At 62.4% G+C, this 20,165-nt stretch overlaps 1 protein-coding gene across 1 annotated transcript; it reads left to right on the top strand.

Annotated features, from left to right (window-relative positions):
• Nucleotides 1-2,308: 2,308 nt before the first annotated feature.
• CARMIL2 (capping protein regulator and myosin 1 linker 2) lies at nt 2,309-20,085 on the top strand. The gene is made up of 40 exons (XM_082769900.1): nt 2,309-2,457; nt 3,310-3,401; nt 3,627-3,677; nt 3,784-3,843; nt 4,699-4,820; nt 5,060-5,157; nt 5,696-5,766; nt 5,947-6,020; nt 6,504-6,579; nt 6,654-6,742; nt 7,090-7,184; nt 7,345-7,431; nt 7,523-7,632; nt 7,715-7,792; nt 7,899-7,975; nt 8,056-8,160; nt 8,317-8,386; nt 8,493-8,574; nt 9,408-9,504; nt 9,599-9,656; nt 9,832-10,004; nt 10,464-10,532; nt 10,985-11,078; nt 11,195-11,290; nt 11,443-11,571; nt 12,028-12,141; nt 12,359-12,534; nt 12,814-12,901; nt 13,286-13,405; nt 13,880-13,946; nt 14,937-15,142; nt 16,643-16,746; nt 17,077-17,470; nt 17,643-17,762; nt 17,966-18,002; nt 18,115-18,183; nt 18,336-18,605; nt 18,696-18,800; nt 18,951-19,043; nt 19,125-20,085. The coding sequence occupies exons 1-40, from the start codon at nt 2,418-2,420 to the stop codon at nt 19,295-19,297; spliced, it is 4,329 nt and encodes a 1,442-aa protein (XP_082626026.1). The 5' UTR covers nt 2,309-2,417; the 3' UTR covers nt 19,298-20,085.
• The last annotated feature ends 80 nt before the right edge of the window (nt 20,086-20,165 follow it).

Genomic DNA, 20,165 nt, shown 5'->3' with positions numbered 1-20,165 from the left:
ACGCGTTTCCTCAGCTGGGTAAGGAGCTTGTGTGCTCACGAACCCGTAGAGATACTTCAGACAAGAGGCAGTGCTCCGAAGGAAATGCAATTTTGTGTTAGCCTGGAGCTAGGCATGCCTTGTGGTGAGCCAGAAAGCTGAAGGTGTCGGCAGCCGTAGTCCTGCAGCGTGTGCTGGTGTGACGGAGCAGGGATGTGCAGCCATCGGGGGCTGTTGCCATCCCTCTGCCCTGTTCTGCTTGTGCTGTAGCAGCGGCGTGTATCGATGCCACGTCCCTGGGGTTGCAGTGACTGCTGTCAGTCTGCCTTCCGTGAGCCCGACGGGTAAGCCACGAGCTCTTAGACACTGGGACAGGCTTCTGCTGCCAAGTGGAGCGTGGAAGATGTTTGGTGATGGCTTTAACTACTGACCTGCGAAGGTGCCCTGAGGAGCTGTGCGCGCTCTAGCAGAGGCCATCCTTGGTCTGCACGCAGTTTGTGCCTTGCACCCAGCCCTGAGTGACCCCAAATCCCAAGAAACCCCAAGGCTCATGCTGCCAGCTCTTCCCCCAGCTCCAGCAATAGCTGTGTGCGTGGCTGGGCTGAACGGAAAGGAGCCTGAGAGGTGTGTTTGGACAAAGACTGCAGGAACTGCTCCCGACTCCTCTGCTGTGCTGACTGTGCTGTGTTTCTTGGCAGCTCCTGCCCCGCCAGGCGCAGCCTGCGACAGCAGCACGCGTGGGAAGCTGCGGCTGATCTCCAAGGGACCGCTGGCAACTCCTGCTCTGCTTTTCCCGAGGAAACAATTTCTGAGCAGCAGTAGTTAACAAAATAGGTAAGAGCAGTGTTCATGCACATAGACTGGGCCTGTTAATTTATCAAAGACTGCTTTGGGTATTTTTTTTCAGAGGCCCAAGCAAGGGCTTCATGGGGATGGGAGCAATCACCTGTGACTCTCCTCCTTTTTCTTCACCCTTGACTCCTACCTCGCAGTCTGTTCAGCTGACCTGGTTTCCACATGCATGCTCAGTAACCAGCGCTGTCACACAGCCTGGTTTTCCTCATTCAGTTTGAGCTGGGTCTTCTGCCTCGGGCAGACACCTCTGAGAGCAAACCCTTCTCGGTGCTATTTCCAGGTGGACAAGAGCCAAAGAGCTGACTGGGAACACTCACCTTGTCGTGGGCACATCCAGCCTGCCTGACATCCTCCAAGGAGGCTGTGTGGGCAAGAAGTGAGTAGTGAATGTCCAACTGGACTTTGGTAGAGCCTTTAACGTGGTCTCCTGCAGCCTCCTCATAGCCAAACTGGAGTCACTCTGGAGTCAGTTTCCAGAGGCTGGAAAATTGGCTGGGCCACCAGTTTCGTCATGGTCAGCAATATGAAAGCTGATGTTGGTGGTTCCACGGTCCTCAGGGATCAACCCTGCAACCAGCACTGTTTAACATCTTATTAATTAATATCTTGTTAATGATCTGGCTGATGCAACAGGTAGGGTCTCAGCAGGTGTGTGCCTGATGCCAAATGGAAGGGAGCAGTCAATCTGCTCAAGGTGGGACCAGAGGGACCTCAGCAAGCCTTGGGCTGCAGGGAACCTCACGGAGCTGAGCAAAGGGATGGGGGTGGGCGCACCATCCTCCCTCAGGACCTTCTTCTGAGTCCCTGGTAGCATCTGCTGAACCAATGCTGAGAAATGTTGTGTCTAGTGAAGTCCCACAGCACTGCACAGGACAGTTTTCTGCTCCATCCTGGACTGCTTCCAACCTTCTTGCCCAATCTGGAGCCTTCCTTGGGAGAGCAGAGTGGGGTTGGTGTGTGCCCAGTGTGTTAGTTCCTGCTTCCCATCCTGGCTTTGGGGCAGTGGTTGGGGCTGGCCAGGGGGCACCCGGGTGTGAAATTTGGGACATTGAGCTCTGGAGAAGCACCGCGCCATGGGCACCAGCACCCATCTGCACCACCACCACCACCAACCCTTGGGTGCCCAACGCAAGGTGAAGGAGCCGGGCTGGCCTCCCCGTGCAGGAAGCCTCTCTTTCTACACTCACCACCCATCTCCAGCCACCGGGGCAGAAACGTGTCCCCAAAAACCACCCTGGGGCTGCTGGCTGCAGGACAAGAAGAGACCGAGGAGCCTCCAACTCGAGGATGCTGCTCCTGGCCTCCACGGAAAGCTCAAGGGTGCTCCCCGGCGCGGGGTCTCGCAGGCTTTGCGTGGGCCGTGTTGCTCTCATCTCGCATCTCTTGCTCGCTGGGTAAATCTTGCCTGACGGGGCAGGAAGAGGCACCGAGAGCTGGAAGGGGGAGGAGGCGCCGAGGCGGCAGCGCTGCCGGTTGGTAACCTCAGCGCTTCCTCCCGGCACCGTGCCCCTCGCCCCGAGCAGGGGCTGCGCTTGGGGGATGCTGCCCTGATCCCACCGCCCGGCTCGCCCGAGGTCCCCGCCATGGCCACGTCCCCCGGGGGGATCCCCGCTGAGCTGCAAGGTAAGCAGCAGCCGCCTCGCTGCTCCTCCTGCCGCGTGGGTGCCCGCTGCTCTGCGGCCTCCTCGGCCCCGCAGCTGCGCCAGGGCCAGCGGGAGCAGTTTCGGGGCTCCTCGGGGCCTGCAGGCGCTGCTCAATGGGTTCTGGGTGAGTCTGCTCCTTCCCGCAAAGCCCGCTTCCTCGAGGATGCTGCTGAGGTCAGAAGCATCCCCGAAACCAGGCTGGTTCCTCCTGCTGGCCAGCAGGGTCTGGTGATGCTAAAGCCTTGGGCTGCCCCAGGCTCATCAGGGAGGGATGCGAGAAACCTTGCAGCTTTGGGGAAGTTCTCTTGCCTCCTGGCTTTGTTTGGAGAAAATAAAAATTCGATTGGGAAATTAAAAAAGAAGCTTGTGGAGGTCTGGAGGTGCTGCAGCCTCAGCAGCCCCACCGGTGCTTGCATTGGTGAGGAGCAGCAGGTCACTGCAGCCCTGCTTCCCACCTCGACCAGGGTGGGTCCCTGGGGATGATGGGGACCTGCACGGTTCGTTTTTACTCTCCTTTGTTCCCTTGGGTGCGTAACCGAGGCAGCAGAGCCCCCGTGGGGACAGACCCACAAAGAAAAATACCCCCGAGCGGGATGGCTGTGCGGAGAAGGGACCGGGTGAAAGCTTTCAGTCTGAGGCTTACCCCTGGGGGATGTGCTGGGTGTTTGGTCCCTCTGGAAGTAGGGCACGGGGCTGCTGCTGTGGGTTAGGGGAGTTGGATGCTCAGCGCTTCTTCCTGGCATGGGGAGCAGGGGGGTCTCCTTGGGCACGTTGTGCCATGCCCCCCACGGGCACAGGGGTGCAGGAAAGACGCCAACACCGGTCTTTCCAGAGGGCATCACCGCCTCCCTGGGGGCAAAGAAGATTCTCCTGGTCAAGAGCGTCCAGCTGCAGGTGAAATCCAAGTACGACGACTTTATCTTGGTACGTGCAGCGTCCCCCACTGCATCCCTCTGCAGTTAGCCTGAGCTGGGGCTGGGGGCCCAAACCCACGGCACACATGGGGACTCTGCTGCAAGCTGCAGACCTCATTATCCGAATTCTGCACTTGCCTTGCTCCTCTCTCCCCTCGTACTGAATGTGGAGGGGTGCAGGGCAGCAGCTCCTGCCTCACCCTGCTCCCATCCCACCCATCTCCCCCTGCCTCAGGTGCTGACGCCCTGGCGAGCCTACGTGGTGCCGGCGATGCTGCCGGTCAGGGTGAGTGCGGGGCCTCTGGGGTGAAGGAGGGGACTCCAGGTCAGCGTGGGGCAGAGGGGGGGCACCCTTGGGTCCCTTTCTGTGTCCCAACCCTCCTCTCATGCAGGTGCACAGCAGCTTCAGCTTCCTGGAGGTGAGGGACATCGCTGTGCGAGAGCCCAGCGTGGTGAGTGGCACCCACCTCCCCGCGGGGGCACCCACGGGTGCTTGGGGACAAGTTGTGGGTGCAGCCCTGGCTGCTCCTGCTTGGCGGGGACAAGGTGATAAACTGTGGCTGGCTTAACCCAGACGATGTCAAATTTAGCTGGGAGGTGTTTTAAACCCCACTAATCCTCTTACAGCGAGGCGGCCGAGGCAGTGGGAGCGGAGCAGGATGGAGTGGGATGCCTGAACGGGTCGCCAGGGCCCAAAGCAGGGCTGTGGTCCCCTTTAGCATCCTTTGTTGTGCTCACTTGCAGAAAGAACAGGCTGGGCAGGGGGGGATGCGATCTGTTTAGGATCAAGCTGCAGGTCTGAGCTCCAAGAGCCGGGGTTGGAGAAGCCCGGAGGCTGCGGTCCCAGCAGATCGCTGCCATCTCGCTCCTGTGGCTCAGCCAGCCTGTAATTAAATCACTGAGCGTGTTGCCATGGGATCTGGGAGGAGCCGGGAGCTAAAAAAGCCTGGAAACCCAATTAGAGAAACTCGGGGAGGAAACCTCCGTCAGGGGCTGGCTGGCGCAGCAGGGCAGCGAGGGAGGTTTGTCAGGACTGACGTCCTGCAGTTTCTGCTGATCAAACCCTATTCTCCCCCTGACTGTTTTGGGATGGCTAAACAGTAGCTAAACTTGAATTTTGGGGGCGGATCGATGCCTTGTTCTGGCACATCACATTGCTAATGAATTCATGTTCTCGGCCATACCTGTGCACATAGGCTGGGGATGCGAGCAGAGGCCGGGTGTTTGGTTGCTGTCCCCGCTGTGTCTGTGGGTTTTGGGGACGCTGGCGGTGTTCTCAGGCATCTCCCATCCTTTGGCCTCTGCAGGTTGTCATAGAAACGGACACGTCCCCTTACTCCTTCCGGCTCATGTCCTTCGACGACGTGGAGCAAGTTGTCATCCACGTCACCATGTCACTGAAGAAGGTCTTCCCAGACTCATCCCCTGGGTGAGGGTCCTCTGCTCCTTGGGGTTGTCCTGTAGGGACCAGAGGGCTCAGAAAGGTCCAAAAAACATCTGCTGGGTCCTTGTGGTAGGAGAAAGCCACGCTGATGGAGGCCAAATGAGCTCCCTGTTCCCCGAACATAGTGGGATGAATGCTTTTGGTCATCCTCTGGGCTTGGCACACGACCTGTGGGGATGCTCCCCTGGCAGCCCGCCACCACGCTGTCCCTGGTCCTTCCCTAGGACGCTGCTCAAGAACTCGCCCCCCAACCTGTACGAGAGGATCCGGAGGGTCACGGACTCGCTGGAGGAGATGCTGCAGAGCAACCAGGGGCCCTGCGGTGAGCACACACCCAGGCTGGGAGCTGGGGGGACACAGCTCCCCAAAAAAAGGGGCAGGACGGGTGAGGGTGAGCAGCCAGGGATGTTCCCATCCACCTGGTACGATATTGCTGCAGAACCAGCGGCTTCTTCTGCAGCCCGATTTGGAGCAGGAGCTTTTAAGGCTCCAGAGGTTTTAGAGGGAGGAGGGTTGGAGCGGGATGCAGGGACGAGGAGGTGGTTGCTGAAAAGATGATGATGTGAGCACGTTTCCTGGCATACCTCTCTTACTGTTACATGCATTAATTCCTCAAGTGATGGGGTCATCGTAAAGGGGAAACTGGGCATCGGGGTGACACCGGGGTTGTGAGGCCAGGGCTCTGTGGGCAGCAGGAAAGCAGAACGTGCCAGGGGAACCACCACAAGCAGCTGGGAGCAGAGGCTCCACCATCCAGGGAGAGCCCCTGCCTTCGTCCTGCTGCTTTCTGCCCTCCCCGGGGGTCCTCCTCCGTGTTCTCCTTGGGAAGCAGGGCTGACGGTGCCACCTTCTCTTTGCAGGTGGGTTTTCAGAGACCTACGCCGCCTTATGCGATTACAACGGCTTTGTCTTCCGCGAGGAGGTCCAGTGGGTGAGCTGCTGGCCCCGTGGGAGCAGGATGGGTCCCTTTGCTCCAGCTGGTGACATCCCAGGGCTGGGGTTGGGGTTTGGCTGCCTTGATGGCCAGGGGACTTTTTGAAGCTCTGAGGCACCGCAGCCCTTCCCAGGAGCTGGCGCTGAGCTCTGTCCGTGTGTCTGTCCCCTCGGACAGGATGTGGACAACATCTACCACGGCCAAGACTGCCGGGAGTTCAACCTGCTGGACTTCAGCCACCTGGAGAGCCGGTGAGTGCCTCGGCCCCGCTGCACGGCGCCCTTTGCCTTGCCACCACTTGTCCCCAAGGGGCAGGGGTCACCGGGTGGCACGTCGCGCTCCTCTGCTCATCTTCAGAGCTTTCATCACCCTGCACCTCAGGGAGGACACATCTGCAGCCTGTGCTTGTCCTCCCACCGCTAGAAGCCCTGTCCCGTGGGGCACGAGGCCGGGCAGAGTTCATTTTTAACACATAAACGAGGCAGGCAGCCCGTTACTGTTACGGGGGCGTGAGCTGAAGGCCTCATCAGCCAGGCGTTTCCCCATGCAAAGCAGCCGGCTCCGCTCGCAGCTGCGAGGCTTTGCACGGCTCGGAGGGCTTGCAGCGTCCCCAGATTGCTGTTATTGCACGGGTTAGCACCTCGTGATGGGGCCACAAACTCCAACCCTGCCCGGAGACACGTGCAGGGGCTGCGGGGATGGCTGCTGACACCCTCATCCCTGTGTCCCCGCAGGGATGTGGCGCTGAGCGTCGCGGCCTTGTCCTTCAACCTGTGGTTCACCAAGCTCTCCTGCAAGGACTTCAGGCTGGTGAGTGCACGCGTGTGCCGAGCCCTCTGTCCCCGATGGCCGTGCCGGGATCTGAGCGGCTTTGTCCCCTGCAGAACCAGGAGATCGCCGAGCAGCTGCTGTACATGCTCAGCAAGTCGGTGACGCTGGAGGAGCTGGCGCTGGAGAGCAGCGGGCTGAGATGGTACGGGGGGGCCTCGCTTCCCCATGGGGGCCCTGTGGTGTTGCTGGATGTGTAGGGAATCCCCTGCCCTTCCTCCTGCTGCTTTGGTGGCTGCATTGCCGAATTCTTAAAATGTCCAAAGTTTGGGTGCAGCGCTTCAGCACCTGGCAGGACGAGCTCCTGCCGCCCAAACTGGAGGCTGGAGGATGGGGTGGTCATCCCTGGTGCTGCGGCAGGGAATTTAGGAACGTGGGGGTCCTTGGGTGGGGGGAAAGGCTCTACTTGTGCATGGAGCCGGCATGGTGGCGCATCCCTGTAAGGCCACGGGGTGGTGGCTGCATCTCCCGGCGGTGTCCTCCTCCCCGCAGTGACTTTGCGCAGAGGATGGCCCAGGCGCTCAGCAGACACCCCGACTCCGTCCTGCACACCATCAACCTCGCCGGCAACCAGCTGGAGGACAGAGGTACCTGATGGCACCAGATCAAGCCCACACGAGATATTTATCTCTATATCCCAGCCCTCCATCCATCCCAGGGTCACCATGCCCGTGGTGGGGCCCACGCTGCCCCACTTGTTCGTGGTGCAGGCACCCAGGTGCTGAGGGCTTCTTCTGCTCTCACCAGGGGTAATCGCCTTCAGCCGGTACTTTGAGAAGAGACCCAAGGGCCTGCAGAGCCTCAACCTGGCCAGGACGATGCTTGCTGCTAAAGGTACATCCAGGCTGTGCTCCTGGAGGGGCCGTGGGGCCCCCTGCGAGGCCGTGCTGCTGCCCAAAACCCATCTCCTCCTCCCCCCGTGCAGGGATGAGCACGCTGTGCCAGGCGCTCGCAGCCAACGAAGCCATCGGCGCCTCGCTCCGGCACCTGGACCTCTCGGGGAACCCCGGCAGCTTGGCGTTGGAGGACACCACCGTGAGCATGGAGCAGCGCTGATGGGGTCTGTGGGGTGGGTGGTGTGGTCCCGGGCGAGGTGCTGAGCCCCTCTCTCCTGCAGAGCCTGCAGAGCCTCCTGGGCCGCTGCGCCTCGCTCACACACCTCAGCCTGGCTGCCACCGACTGCTCCCTGGACACTGTGAGTCCAAATCCACCTCCGTGGGGATCAGCACCCTGCCCTTTCTGGTCCATTTTGGGGTTGCGTGCCCTGGCTGAGTGGTATTTCTCCTCCCCACACCTCACAGCTCTTTGGGGCGCTGGTCCGAGGATGCTGCGCCAGCCTGGTCCACCTGGACCTCTCCAAAAACACGTACTCGCACCGGTGAGCCCCGGATCGCAGAGGGGAGCAGGCGGGCGGCTGGGGATGGTGAGGTGATGCCATTTTGTGCCCTTCTCTTCCAGGAAGGTGAAAGCCGTCCCTCCTGACATCAAGCAGTTCTTCAGCCAGGCCCGTGCGCTCAGGCACGTCTCCGTGGCGGGTACCAAGCTGCCTCCAGATGCCGTCAGGTGTGGGATGGGGATGGGAGCCTGCCAACGGGGTGGATTTGGGGTGGATGCAGTCCGGGTGCTCTCACCTGGGGCTTTGCAGGGATGTTGGATGGGGCTGCGAGGGGCAGAGCCCACGTTGCCCATGCTGATGGGTGGCTCTGGGGACTTTTCCAGGGCCATGCTGCAAGGGCTGGCGTACAACAGCCACGTCAGCGACCTGCACCTGGATCTTAGCAGCTGCGAGGTGAGGGAGGGCGCCCATGGGTGCCATGGGTCTGTGTGACCGTCCCGACAGCAGGATCTCTTTCGTGGGTCTCCCCTTGTGCTGACATCTTGCTGTTTGCTCCCAGCTGAGGTCAGCAGGGGCCCAGGTCATCCAGGATCTCATCCCCGACGCCAGCGCCATCAGCGACCTGGATCTGTCTGATAACGGTGGGTTGCCCTTTCTGCACCCAGGGGAGGTTTTCCTGCCTCAGGCTGCTCCCCTAAGGCCAGCTCGGATCTGTGGGTGTGTAGGACAGGGTTGGAGTCCCACCAGGCACCCTTACGCTCATCCTGACCTGCTTCCCTTGCCTGGCCACTCAGAGGATGTGCTGGTGTGTCCACCCATCGCCCAGGGCATTGCTCTGTGAATCCCCCCCTGCTGCTTAACCCAGCATCAGGGGGTGCTGCCCCTCCTGCCTCAGGATCTGCCTAAAATTGTCACCTCACATCTCTCGTGCCACAAACCTCCTCAGCTTGCTTCATCCGAAGCAGTCTGACGTTGCTGGCTCAGGTTTTGAGGCTAGGTGAGACATGGGCTGCATCTCATCCCACCTCTCCACGGGAATTTGCTGTCTGCTGCTGACCTTGTCCTGCCTCTGCAGCCATGGGGCTATGGGAGAGCCACCCTAATTACTGCAGAAATCAATCCTATTGCCTCTTTAATTTCACCTAAAAGGACACAAAGCTTAAAGCGACCTTGCTGAAATCTCACAGCAGCTCACACAGTGTCTCTACAGCCAGACACCTCTAGGAAAGCTGAGGTGTTTGGGGTCATCAGAAACTCATCCTGCTCTTGGTCCCCCTGGCTCACAGATGCTCCAAAACTCTCTGTTTTAACCAAAATGCCAAGCTTCCCCCAGATGCATTTATGGGAAGAGGGCCAGGGGCTGCACCTTTCTGCTGTCCCACGTGGTGGCTCTGTGAGGGTCCCTGTGGGGACCACGGTGCCACCTCGGTGCTCCGGAGGGCCAGGAGCATCGCAGTGTGCTCGTCTCTCGCAGGCTTCGACTCCGACATGGTGACACTGGTGCTGTCCATTGGCAGAAGCAAGTCCATCCGGCACGTCTCGCTGGGGAAGAACTTCAACATCAAATCCAAGTACGTGGTGCTGGCGGCACCTTGTCCCCAGGCCGGGAGCCCCCCTGGCGCCGTGCACCCTGAGTGCGCGCGTAACCGCCCGCCTCTCCCGCAGGGACGGGCTGCTGGATGTCCTGCACCGCATCGTCCAGCTCACCCAGGAGGATGATTGCGTGAGTATCACCCGTCCCCATCCACCCCCAACCATCCCACCTCTGCCTGGACCTCAGCCACCGAGCAGCCTCCATCCCCGGGGCTGCCCACGTGTCCCCACCGCGTGGCTGCAGCTCCGCAGGGCGACCGGGTGACGGGGACGGCCACGTCTCCCCCTCTTCTTCTCCCACCCAGCCCCTCCAGTCCCTGTCCGTGGCTGAGTCGCGCCTCAAGCTGGGAACCAACGTCCTGCTGAGCGCCCTGGGCAGCAACACCAGCCTCACGGCGCTGGACATCAGCGGCAACGCCATGGGCGACACCGGTGCCAAGATGTTGGCCAAGGCCCTGCAGATCAACACGAAGCTCAGGTAGCAGCAGGACCACGCAGAGCTCCTCCTGGGGGCTGTTTTCCCCTGGTGGCTGTGATATGATGGTCCTGGTGGGGAAGCTGATGCCACCAGAGGATGGTCCTTGTGACAACAAGCCTGGTCCTGGCTGTGCTGTGACCATATCTTGCTCTCGTGACAGCCAGCTGTGCTGGTGACATGCGTGGTGACATGCAAAGGGCAAGGGAGCAGCTGGATCTCTGTACCTGCAGGCTGGCCCTGTCCCAGGTCTTGGCCACCTTTTTGCATCTGCATGATCCAGGAGGCTACAGCTGGACCCATGCAGTCACTGCCTCACTGGGCTCTGTCATCCAGATCCTAAAATGCCCCTTTTTGACCACGTTGTGTCTGAAAAGGGAAGGAGGCTGCTGAGGACACAGCACAGGCAAGGCTCTGCCCTGCTTGGCAGGCGGGCAAGGCTCATTCCTGTCCTCTTTGCAGGACCGTGGTTTGGGACAGGAACAACACAACTGCCCTTGGCCTCCTGGAGGTGGCTCAGGCTTTGGAGAGGTAAGGAAGGAGCAGCCTGGACCTCCTGACCCGCTGCCACCGTGCAGAAGAGACTGTCCCCAGCTTTCCCCAGCCCCATCCCATGAACCATCCCATGAACTGATCTGCTGCTTGTGGGGACCTGGAGACCCCATGCTCCTCTCCTTCCTTGCCGTGAAGGATGGGTGGAAATCATCCACCTGCCCAGGCTGCTGTGTGGCCGTGTAGGTGCTCTGGGGGTCTGAACAAAGAGGACTTGGTCTGGTGTGGGTGGATGGAGAGCGTGGGTCATTGCAGCCCCATCGGGGTCTGCTGATCCACTGATGGTTTGTCCATCCCCAAAGCCAGACCTGGGTGGGCTCAGGACCTCCATGGGACAGGACCTACAAGGGGCAGTCCCCACCAGGCTGCCGTGGTGAGATCCCTGCCAGGCGGGGCAGTGCCCCCTGCTCACCCCATCCCTCCCCCGGCAGGAACTACACCCTCAAGTCCATGCCCCTGCCGATGAGCGACGTGGCGCAGGCGTACCGCAGCAACCCGGAGAGGACGGAGGAGGCTGTGCACAAGGTGAGGGGACACGGGTTGGGGTTGGGGTCCGGGGAACAGATCTGACCCCTGACACCCACCCACCCACCCACCCATCCATCCATCCATCCATCCATCCATCTATCCTCCTGCTGCAGCTCCAGTCCTGCCTGGCAAGGAACCAGATGCGCCGCGCGCTGCCCGCACAGACCTTCCGTCTGCAGCAGGGCATCCTGGCCTCCTCCTCTGAGCAGGTGACGCTGCCCCGTCCCTTGTCCCCCCCATCGGGGACAGCCCCGAGCACAGCAGGCAGGACGGGCAGCTCGCCCCGTCCCTGCCGTGCAGGGGAGCTGGCGGCGACGCTCGGGTTCCCCGCGGGTGACGCAGCTCCTCCGCTCGGCTCCAGATGGTGAACGAGATCTGCCTGAGCCTGCAGAAGCACGTCGACATCCTGAGCTCCTGCCCGGGACGGGAGGTGGAGGCGGACATCCTCTGTGCCGAGGAAGCCATCAGGAACGCCAACCTGGCCGTCAGCGTGAGTCTGCTGTGCGCCGGGGCGGGGAGATGGCCCCAAGGGCTCGGATTTGGGATCAAAGTGGTTTATTGATTCGTTAACGGTGTGATTAGCCAGCAATCAGTGAACATCGGTATCATCAGCGCGACAGCTGCGTGTGAGCTTGCAAAATGTTAAAGGACAGCTACACATTTTGAACCCTTTTCTGTAACAAGTCCCAAAATATTCCAACACCCCTCTCCAGCAAGGGGGTTTCCCTGCTCGCCCACCCCTCTTGCAGCAGCTTCGGGGGCCCCCACTTCAGCAACACCCCTGGCCCATGGCACCCATCCTCACTTCTTGGGCTCGGCACTGATGGAGGCCCCAGCACGTTGCTGATGCAGGGGATGCTCCCCATGGATTCAGACCTCCCGTGGCTGAGCAGAGCAAGGGTGAGGTGCCGCGGGATGACCCATGCATTCTCTGTCCCCGTCACAGATCTTGCCCCTGTTGTACGAAGCGGGGAATACCCCGTACCAGAGCGGGAAGCTGCAGCACAAGCTGGAGTGTCTCACGGAGGAAGCCTCGCAGACCTGCGGCCGGGAAATCCAGGTGGGAACCCATGGGGAGCTGCTGGGAGATCAGGGGGCTGCCAGCAGCATGGGATGCTTGTCTGCCCTACCCCAACCTGCAGTGAAGCCCCAGATGTGGGGACTTCCCCCATCCGTACCCTCCACAGCATCTCTTGGAACAAACAGGAGAAAACCCAGCTCCTGGTGAGGTGCCGAAAACTCCCCTTTTCCCCAAAAAATTCCCGGGTCTGCCGCAGGCGATCATGCAGGCAGCGATGGACACGGCGCACAGCCTGTGCCCACCCGTGATGCAGAGGAGCGGGGTGAGGGACCAGCTGGTCAACGCCATGTCGGAGCGCATCCACCTCCAGGAGCACCTCAACCTCAGCGCCGTCCTGGACCAGATGGTCACCGACGTCTTCAGCAAGCTGAAGTGGGTGACGTGCCTTGCTCCTTTCTCCTCCAGCAGCGTGGGGCTCGGTGGTGGTTTTGGGGAACCCCAACAACGCGAGGCTTCCCATTCGTGTCCGGTTTGGGGCTGGGAAGTCCCGCGGGGTGCTGTTCCTGCAGGCACATCCCACTGCTGGGAAAGGGGAGCATGGAGGCAGGGGGGCTGCAGGCACCTTGCTCCGTCCTGCCTCGCTGCATGTCTCCTCTGGGAACCGATGTTGGGGACTTGTGGCATCCCTGAGTTACCTTTCTCTGCTCCCAGTGAGATCAAGCTGTCTGTCACGGCCGCCGTGGCTGACTGCATTGTGGATGCCGTGCTGGGAGACCTGTCTGCTGCCCAGTGCAAGCTGGTGAGTGCCGGGGGGCCAAACCCCGCGGAGGGGACGTGGCAAGGTGGGGGTCTCAGCAGACACCACTCAGCGTGGTGAGCGTGGGTTTGCTGTCCACAGAGCAGGACCGTTCCCACCCTGCTTGATGTTCCTCCTGGGACATCTTCTCCCAAGGTGGCCACGGCAGAATTAAGGTCGTGTGGCTCCTCCACGTCCCGCAGGGAAGCGTGGTGGGGTGCTGGGGTGGAGCCGGGCACCTGGGCCAGGAGCACCCAGTGCCACCGGGGCCAGCAGCCGGCTAATCAGCCCTAAATCCCCTCGCAAATCCCAGCCGCAGGCAGGGAGCAGAGCGGCACGTCGCGCTTCAGCCGGAGGGATAATTTAAGCGCTTCCTAATGGTTTTAGGCAGAGAGCCTCCCCACGCACGGGCTGGATCTCCTGGAGCCCGCTGAGGACGATGCCGCCGCGCTGGCGCGGAGCAGGAACCTCTCGGACCTCGCTGAGAAAGGCTTCGTGGTGGAGGAGGTAGGGCTTGGTCCCCCCCTTGGGCTCAGTGCTGACCCCGCCGCTGCGTGATGATGCCCACGGGCTTTTATCCGCATTAGGGGATGATGCCAGGCTTAACCCTGCTGCCTCTGTGGGCTCGGACAGCCTGCGGCACGTCCTGGCCATGCCCCCGGCCACACGTGTCCCCTCCAGCCTTCTGGATGTGGCATGGGGTGACAGCCAGCAGAGCACCCAGGCCGTGCAGATGCTTCTTGGGGTGCCAGGGGGGAGCTGGGCAGGAGGTGGATGGATGGAGGGGCGGTGGTTGCACCCAGCGGGGTGATGCTGGGTGATCCACCACGGTGATCCATGGCGGTGCTGATCCGCGAGCGATGATCCCTGACGATGAGGAGACCTTCAGATCTCCAGCCGGGAGGACCCCACGTCCCCCGGCTGTCCCCGTGCCACCGGTGGCCGGGCACCACAGCTCTCTGCACCCTTCTGTCCTTGCAGTACAAGATGGCTCTGCGGAGGAAGAACAAGCACTTCAGGAGCATTCGGCCCACAACGACCGTGAGAAGTAAGGCCACCTTTCTCCTGCTTTCCCTGCTTGCTCAGCCGGCATCCACACCGGGGTGTCCCCATGTCCCCACCGCGGTGTTGTAGGGACAGGGGGGCTCACACCGTGAATTTGGGGTGTGATGCTCCTGCAGGATCCTTGTGAGGTCCAGTGGGGAAAATTCCCCGAGCTCCCCAGTGGGGACGCTGGAAGGTCTGGGGACAGTTCTGGAGGTTTGGGGACAGTTCTGGAGGTTTCAGTGTCCCAGACGTCACATCTGGGGGCTGTATGGAGGGGGGGGATCACCCATGGGTGCTGCAGGGTGCAGATGTTTTTTGTGGCTGGTTTTATCCCACAAAACCCTGCCCACGTGGGCTGCCCGGGGTCAGCTGGAGTGTGTCAGGATCGTGGCGGGGGGGCTGCTGGGGAAAACAAGCAGCCTTTGGGGGGCTTTTGATTTAGGGGAGGGGGGTGGCTGTGATGCCTGTCTGCTTTGGCTGAAGCAGTGCTCACACTGCACCCCGGTGCCTTGCATCCATCTGGACCCCTGACACCCCAAACCCTGCAGCATCCCCACCTCTCCCCCCAAATTACCTCTTCCCCCAAATTACCCCTAACCAGACAGCACAGGGAGCTGCCCACCGGGCTGGAACAACACACAGAGGGAAGGAAGAGGGGGGCAGTCCCAAATCACCCCTTGCCTCGCAACCTAACCCCATCCCCAAAAATCCCATCTGGAGGTGGCGGCGAGGAGGGGGGGGGGAAGGGGAGCGCATTTTGGCGAGCCGCTCGCTCTGGTGGGCATCTCGGGGCTGAGCTGCGAGGGTCCCCAAGCATCCCTCCCCCTGCATCCCTGGGGAGCAGCGCGCTGCGCCGTGTCGGCGTGGCAGCAGGATCCGTCCCCGGCTGCGCTGCAAACGCCGCTACCCCGGGGGCTGACGCGCAGCGCAAGCTCTGGCGGAGCATCCCCGCATCCCCCCGGCCATCGGTGGGCTTCTCGCCCTTCGCCAGGTCCCTCGGAGCTGGAGCTGGCGGCCAGCGGCAAGGCACGCCCGGCTGCCACAAAGGATGCTGAGCCCGCCGCCGGTGCTCTCCCCGGCACGCCGCCCGCCGAAGCCCTCATGGACCTGCCGACCGCGGGCGAGAGGCTGGAGCACTGCACCAAAGCCAGGCCCAGGCCCAACCGCAGGCACAAGCAGCCGCCGAGCAAGCCGAACGTGAGCCCCACGGTGGTTTTTTTTTCCTCAGGAGGGAGAGGGTGGATGGGCATGGGTTCTGTTTTTTTTTATTATTATTATTTTTTTTTTTCCCTTCGTCGGCGGGGAAACGGGATGCGCGGGGCAGCGGCCGGGTTATGATGTGATTATTCCCTGCTATGCGCCTCAGCCAGAGCTCGGAGGACGGGCAGGGGGCTTGAGGGGGGGGCAGGCGGGCACCCGCTCCTTGTTTATGACTCTGCGATGCAAAGCACAGGGGCTGGGGGAGAATCGGGGAGGGGAAAAAAAAATCAGAGTGCGTGCAGGGGGCTGTGTGCCTGTCAATGGCTCCGGGTCCCTCCATCCATCCGTGATGAATTTTCTCCCACGGTTTGGAAATGGTTTTGGGGAGCATCAGGCAGTGAAAGGCAGCCCTCGGTGCTGCGGGCACTGGGGCTCAGCCCCAGAGGGGTGGGATGTGCTGGGCAGCTGCTGCCTGCAGCTCTTCGCCTTCTCCTCCGGCTGCTTTGGAAGCAAAAAGCAACTTTTGGGTGCTCCGGGCGCAGAGCTGGAGGTGGTGGGGACAGAGGGGGGGAGGCTGGGTGCGTGCAAGGCTGTCGGCAGCTCGGGTCACCCTCTGCCAGGAGCTTTGTCACCCAAAGCGAGCAGGGAGAGGGCTTTGGGGGGACCCAAACCCCGTGGGTGGCAGCAGGGCTGGACCCCGATGGTGCCAGCTTGTTCCCCCAGCACCAAGCTGTGTCTGGATCCGTGCATGCATCAGAAAGCCCCGGCGGTGTTCAGGCTGGGCAGACCTGTGGCCGGCTCACCGGTGGCTCGAGGATGAGGAGGAGCAGCAGGAGCTGCTCGGCCGCAGCCCCGGGGCTGTCACCTTGGCACGCTGCAGCGCAGCGCGGGGGCCGGGCACCGCCGCCGGTGTCGGAGGAGGAAGGAGAGGCAAGACTCCAGCTGCAGTGAAAAGGCGTTACGGGTTGGAATGGCACCAGCAGGGAAGTGCCTGGTCGATAGGAAGCCACCGACGCGGTGCCAGGGCCGGGCACTCCCTCCGTGGGCAGATTTGCTGCCTGGCACCGAGTGGGTGACCTTCACCTGGCCACCGGGTCGCCCCGAGGTGGCTGAGGGTGGGTTTCACGTGAGAAAGGCTCCGAGGGGCAGCACCAGCCCGGCTGTGCAGGTGGCAGGATGCAGATCTCTCAGGGCACCAGCTCCATCTCCCTCTGGGGGCTTGGATGATTTTCTTGGGGCTCAAAACCCTGCCAAAGGCTCCCTCTTGCAAGATGAGGAGGTGCCATCCAGCTGCTCCTCGCCTCGGCAGTGCCCAGAGGGCAAGCTTGGCCACCAAGAGTCCCCGAGGAGGGTCAGAGAGGCAATGCACCTGCAAGGAGGGTGCTGCTCGGGATGTGGGGGCTGTACTTGTTGGTGCAGTGGGTTTTTGGCTGACGTGGGGGCTCAGGGAGCCCACCCGTGGCTGATGACCAGGCTGATGACCACGCTTGCCCGCAGGTGCAGCCCGTGGTCCATGAGAACAGCGAGGACAGGAGCATCACCCGCGTGGATGAGGGCCTGGAGGACTTCTTCACCAAGAGGCTCATCAGCGAGGAGCTGCAGTAAGCCGGGGGGGTGGCTGCAGCCCCCAGACGGGTCCCAGCACCCATCCATGGCCACGCGTGGTGCTCCTGCAGACCATGCCCAGGGCTGTCTTTGCCCGCCGTGCTGGCTGAGTGCCTGAAGGGATGCTGGGGGGAATGGCACACGGTGCCCTGGGCACCCAGCGGGGCAGAGCTTGTGTCCCCCTGGGGTGTTTCCATGGGCAAAGTGGGTGGGAGAGAGTGGTGGTGGGACCTGGTTCATAATTTGAGCCAGGATCCATAATTTGGGGGGTGGTGGGGAACACAACCCATCCTCGAGCTGATCTTCCCCATGTTTCTTCCCCCCAGCCCCATGGTGCTGGAGACCGGCCCCGGATCAGCCCCTCTGGTGTCCTCCAGCTCCCGCACCCTCAAGAAGAAAATCGGGAATTTTTTTGCCTTCAAGAAGCCCAAATCCAGCCGGGGCTCGCGGTGCGAGAAGGAGCCCGAGGGCAGCGCGGCGGCTCCCAGGAGCAGGCGCTCGATGCTCAGTGACATTTTACGGGCCCCCAGCAAGGCGGGCGAGCCGGGCAAGGCGCTGAGCAAATCCGAGGAGGGGGCCCTCAGCACCGAGCCCGAGCACAGCCAGACCCCGGAGGCTGCCCGCAGGATCAGACCCAAGTACTCACGGGAGGGCAAGTCCCAGTCCCTCATCCTGCTGCCCGGGGAGGACGAGGAGGCGCTGGGGGTCAGGCAGGACAAGGTAAGCAGCCCCAAAATGTCACCTTGGATGACCTTGTCAGCGGGCTGGGCGCTGTTCCCACCAACGGGGGGGTGGTGGGATGAGATGGAGCCACGGGGACCCTTGAGCAAAAGCCCCACAGGGATGGGTGCTGTGCCCCTCACCCCGGCACGGTCTTGCTGTCCCACCACAGAAGAGGCACCTGGAGAAGAGCGACGGGGAGCTGCCCAACTCCTTCGAGCAGCGCGTCCACGTCATGCTGCACCGCATGGGCGTCACCAAGGGCCTGGGCGCCGAGGGCAAGAAGCAGCAGGTAGGGGCTGGAGCCTCCCGGGGGACACAGCGAGGTGGTGGCCCCCCGGGACAGGTGACACTGAGCTGTGCTGCCACCCCCCTGTCACCTAGCCCGATGCAAGGGGACCATCATATGGGCTGCTACGTGGTCTGTCTGTCCCTCCTGAGCCCCTCCAGCCTCTCATCCCCAACCTCTCACCATCTTTTTTTTTTCCCTTGCAGAGCAAAGACAGCGAGATCAAGAAAGCTGGGTCAGACGGTGAGGGCCCACATCTCCTCCACCCATGGGTGCCACCTCCCTGAAGGCCTGGGGGCTGGTGGCACAGGGTGACCTGGGTGTACTGAAGCCGGCCGCTGTCCTGTGTTTGCAGGGGACATCGTGGACAGCTCTGCGGACTCCCCGCCGTCCCTGAAGGCCCGCACGCACTCCGTGTCCACAGGTAGGTGTGCTCACGGTTAGACCAGGTGGGAAGGGGCACCTGGGCAGGGTCCCACCCCCCTTGAGGGCTTCCCAACCCTGGTCAAGGAACCCTGGGAGCCCTTGGTCCCCCTCTGTGGGGTCTGGGGGACATAGCCCCGCTCTTCCCCGCAGACGTGGCCCTGCGCAGCGCGGCGGAGCCCAGCCCGGCCTGGAAGGCGCTGGGGCGGCAGCTGAACGCGGAGCTGCCGGGGCCGAGCTGGGAGCAGCAGCCCCGGCGCTGCTCCGCGGGTCCCGAGCAGAGCGGGCAGCCGGCGTGCCGCGAGGCCTGGAGCAGCAGCCTGCCGCGGCCGGGGAGGAGCGCGCCGCCGCGCCGCGTCAGCCACGGCGGGGAGCCGGCCGCCGGCACCCCCCTGCCCGCATCGCCCCGCTCTGGCACCGAAGGTACCCGAACCACCAGCGGTGACTCTTGGCCGTGTGGTGTGCCCCGGGGGCGGCCCGACTTCCTGATGCCGTCTCCCGCTGCTTTTGCAGACAATCGCCTGGCGACGCCGCGGCTGGCTGCGCCCAGCGGCCGCCGGGCTGTGTCAGTCCACGAGGAGCAGCTCAGGGAGCCGCAGTGCCTGGCCGAGCTGGGAAGTAAGTGGGGGCCAGCTGCCGACACGCTCGGCACCCAAACGTGCCCCACATGGACCCTGCTTCGCTGCCATACCCCCAGCCTCGGGCCCAGAGCTGTCCCCCACCCCGGTGGCATGGTGGTGATGTGCTGTCTGCGTGTGTTTCCCCCAGCCGTGACGATTCCCCTCCGTCTGCGGCGGTCGCCTGTGCTGAAACGGAGGCCGGAGGTGGTCGGCGAGCACAGCCCATCCTCGGAGGCAGGAGGTGAGGCTGGAGTGAGGCGCAGTGCCCCTCGTGCTAAGCGAGGCCTGCACCCACTCACCCCAGCGTTCGCGGCTCTTCCAGGCACCACACCGCAGGACCGGCCCCGTGGCGGGCTGGAGGAACCACAACCAGGAGCGACGGGGCACGGGGAGCGGCCGGGAGGCCTGACACAGACTGTTGTGAACGCACAAGACTCAGCCGTAGACCAAAGAAGCCCCGTGCCAGGCCGGGGGGAGCCAGCCCTGGGACAGTGAGCCCCTGCATGCCGCTGCACTGTCCCCAATAAAACCCTGCAAGCAAGCGCACGGTGACGGGGTGTTTAGCGACAGGGGCACGGGGACACAAAGTGCCCCCCCCGGGGCTGCTCCGTGTCCCGCTCCTGCACCGCGTTGGCGTGGCCGAGGGCCTGGCAGCGTCGCCGTCTACTCCAGAAGGCAGCAGCCAGTTTTTGGTGCAGCGACGGCCCCGTTTGGGGGCACTGGCACAGAGCGGCAGTGCCCAGGGGGCGCAGACCTGTGGCCACAGCCCCGGGACCCCCCCACGATGGAGGGATGCAGGGATGTGGCAAGCGGCTCGTCTCCCCGGATTGCCTCTGCTGGCACAGCCCGGTGGGCTGCAGGTGGTGGCAGGAACGCTGGCAATTTTAGGGAGGAATCCGGGAGGCAGAGCAGGTGGCAGAGGTGCTCGCAGCCCGGCGGTGTGCAGCGGCTGAGATGGTTTTAGCAGGCGTTTCCAGGGCCCTGTCACCACGCCTACCAGCCCCCAGCTCACCTCCTGCTCCTCAGCTCGCGGGGACAAGGCGCCCTCCACTTCTCGCAGCGTGACCACAAGCCATCGCACTTCAAGCCGCAGCTCCGTAGCCGCTACTCTTCGAGTGACCCAGCCACATCTGCCTCTCCGTCCCTGCAGATCTCCAGCTGTCACCAGCGTTACCCCAAAACCAAGTGGCTTTCTCCTGTGGCAACCACGAGCAGATCACCTCCACTCCACCTCTGGACCAAATGCATTACCTGCACCGATGTTTACGACAAAGCAGCAAAATGCTTTTTTTTTTTTTCCCCTTCCCTATTTTTTTTTTTTTAATACAAGAGCTGTGTATTTAAAAAATATATGACTTTTATT

Source organism: Aythya marila (genome assembly GCF_965140915.1).
Source record: "Aythya marila genome assembly, chromosome: 12".
Taxonomy (NCBI): domain Eukaryota; kingdom Metazoa; phylum Chordata; class Aves; order Anseriformes; family Anatidae; genus Aythya; species Aythya marila.
Note: the sequence above shows the minus strand (reverse complement) of the source record. Positions and strands in the feature narration are given on the sequence as shown.

What these genes read in the sequence shown, in the direction of transcription:
- CARMIL2 (XM_082769900.1), top strand. Translation starts at nt 2,418, where the DNA reads ATGGCCACGTCCCCCGGGGGGATCCCCGCTGAGCTGCAAG. An exon ending in TTCCCAGACTCATCCCCTGG is followed by an intron (nt 4,821 to 5,059) that starts GTGAGGGTCCTC and finishes GTCCTTCCCTAG; the next exon opens with GACGCTGCTCAAGAACTCGC. An exon ending in GCCCCGCTCTGGCACCGAAG is followed by an intron (nt 18,606 to 18,695) that starts GTACCCGAACCA and finishes CTGCTTTTGCAG; the next exon opens with ACAATCGCCTGGCGACGCCG.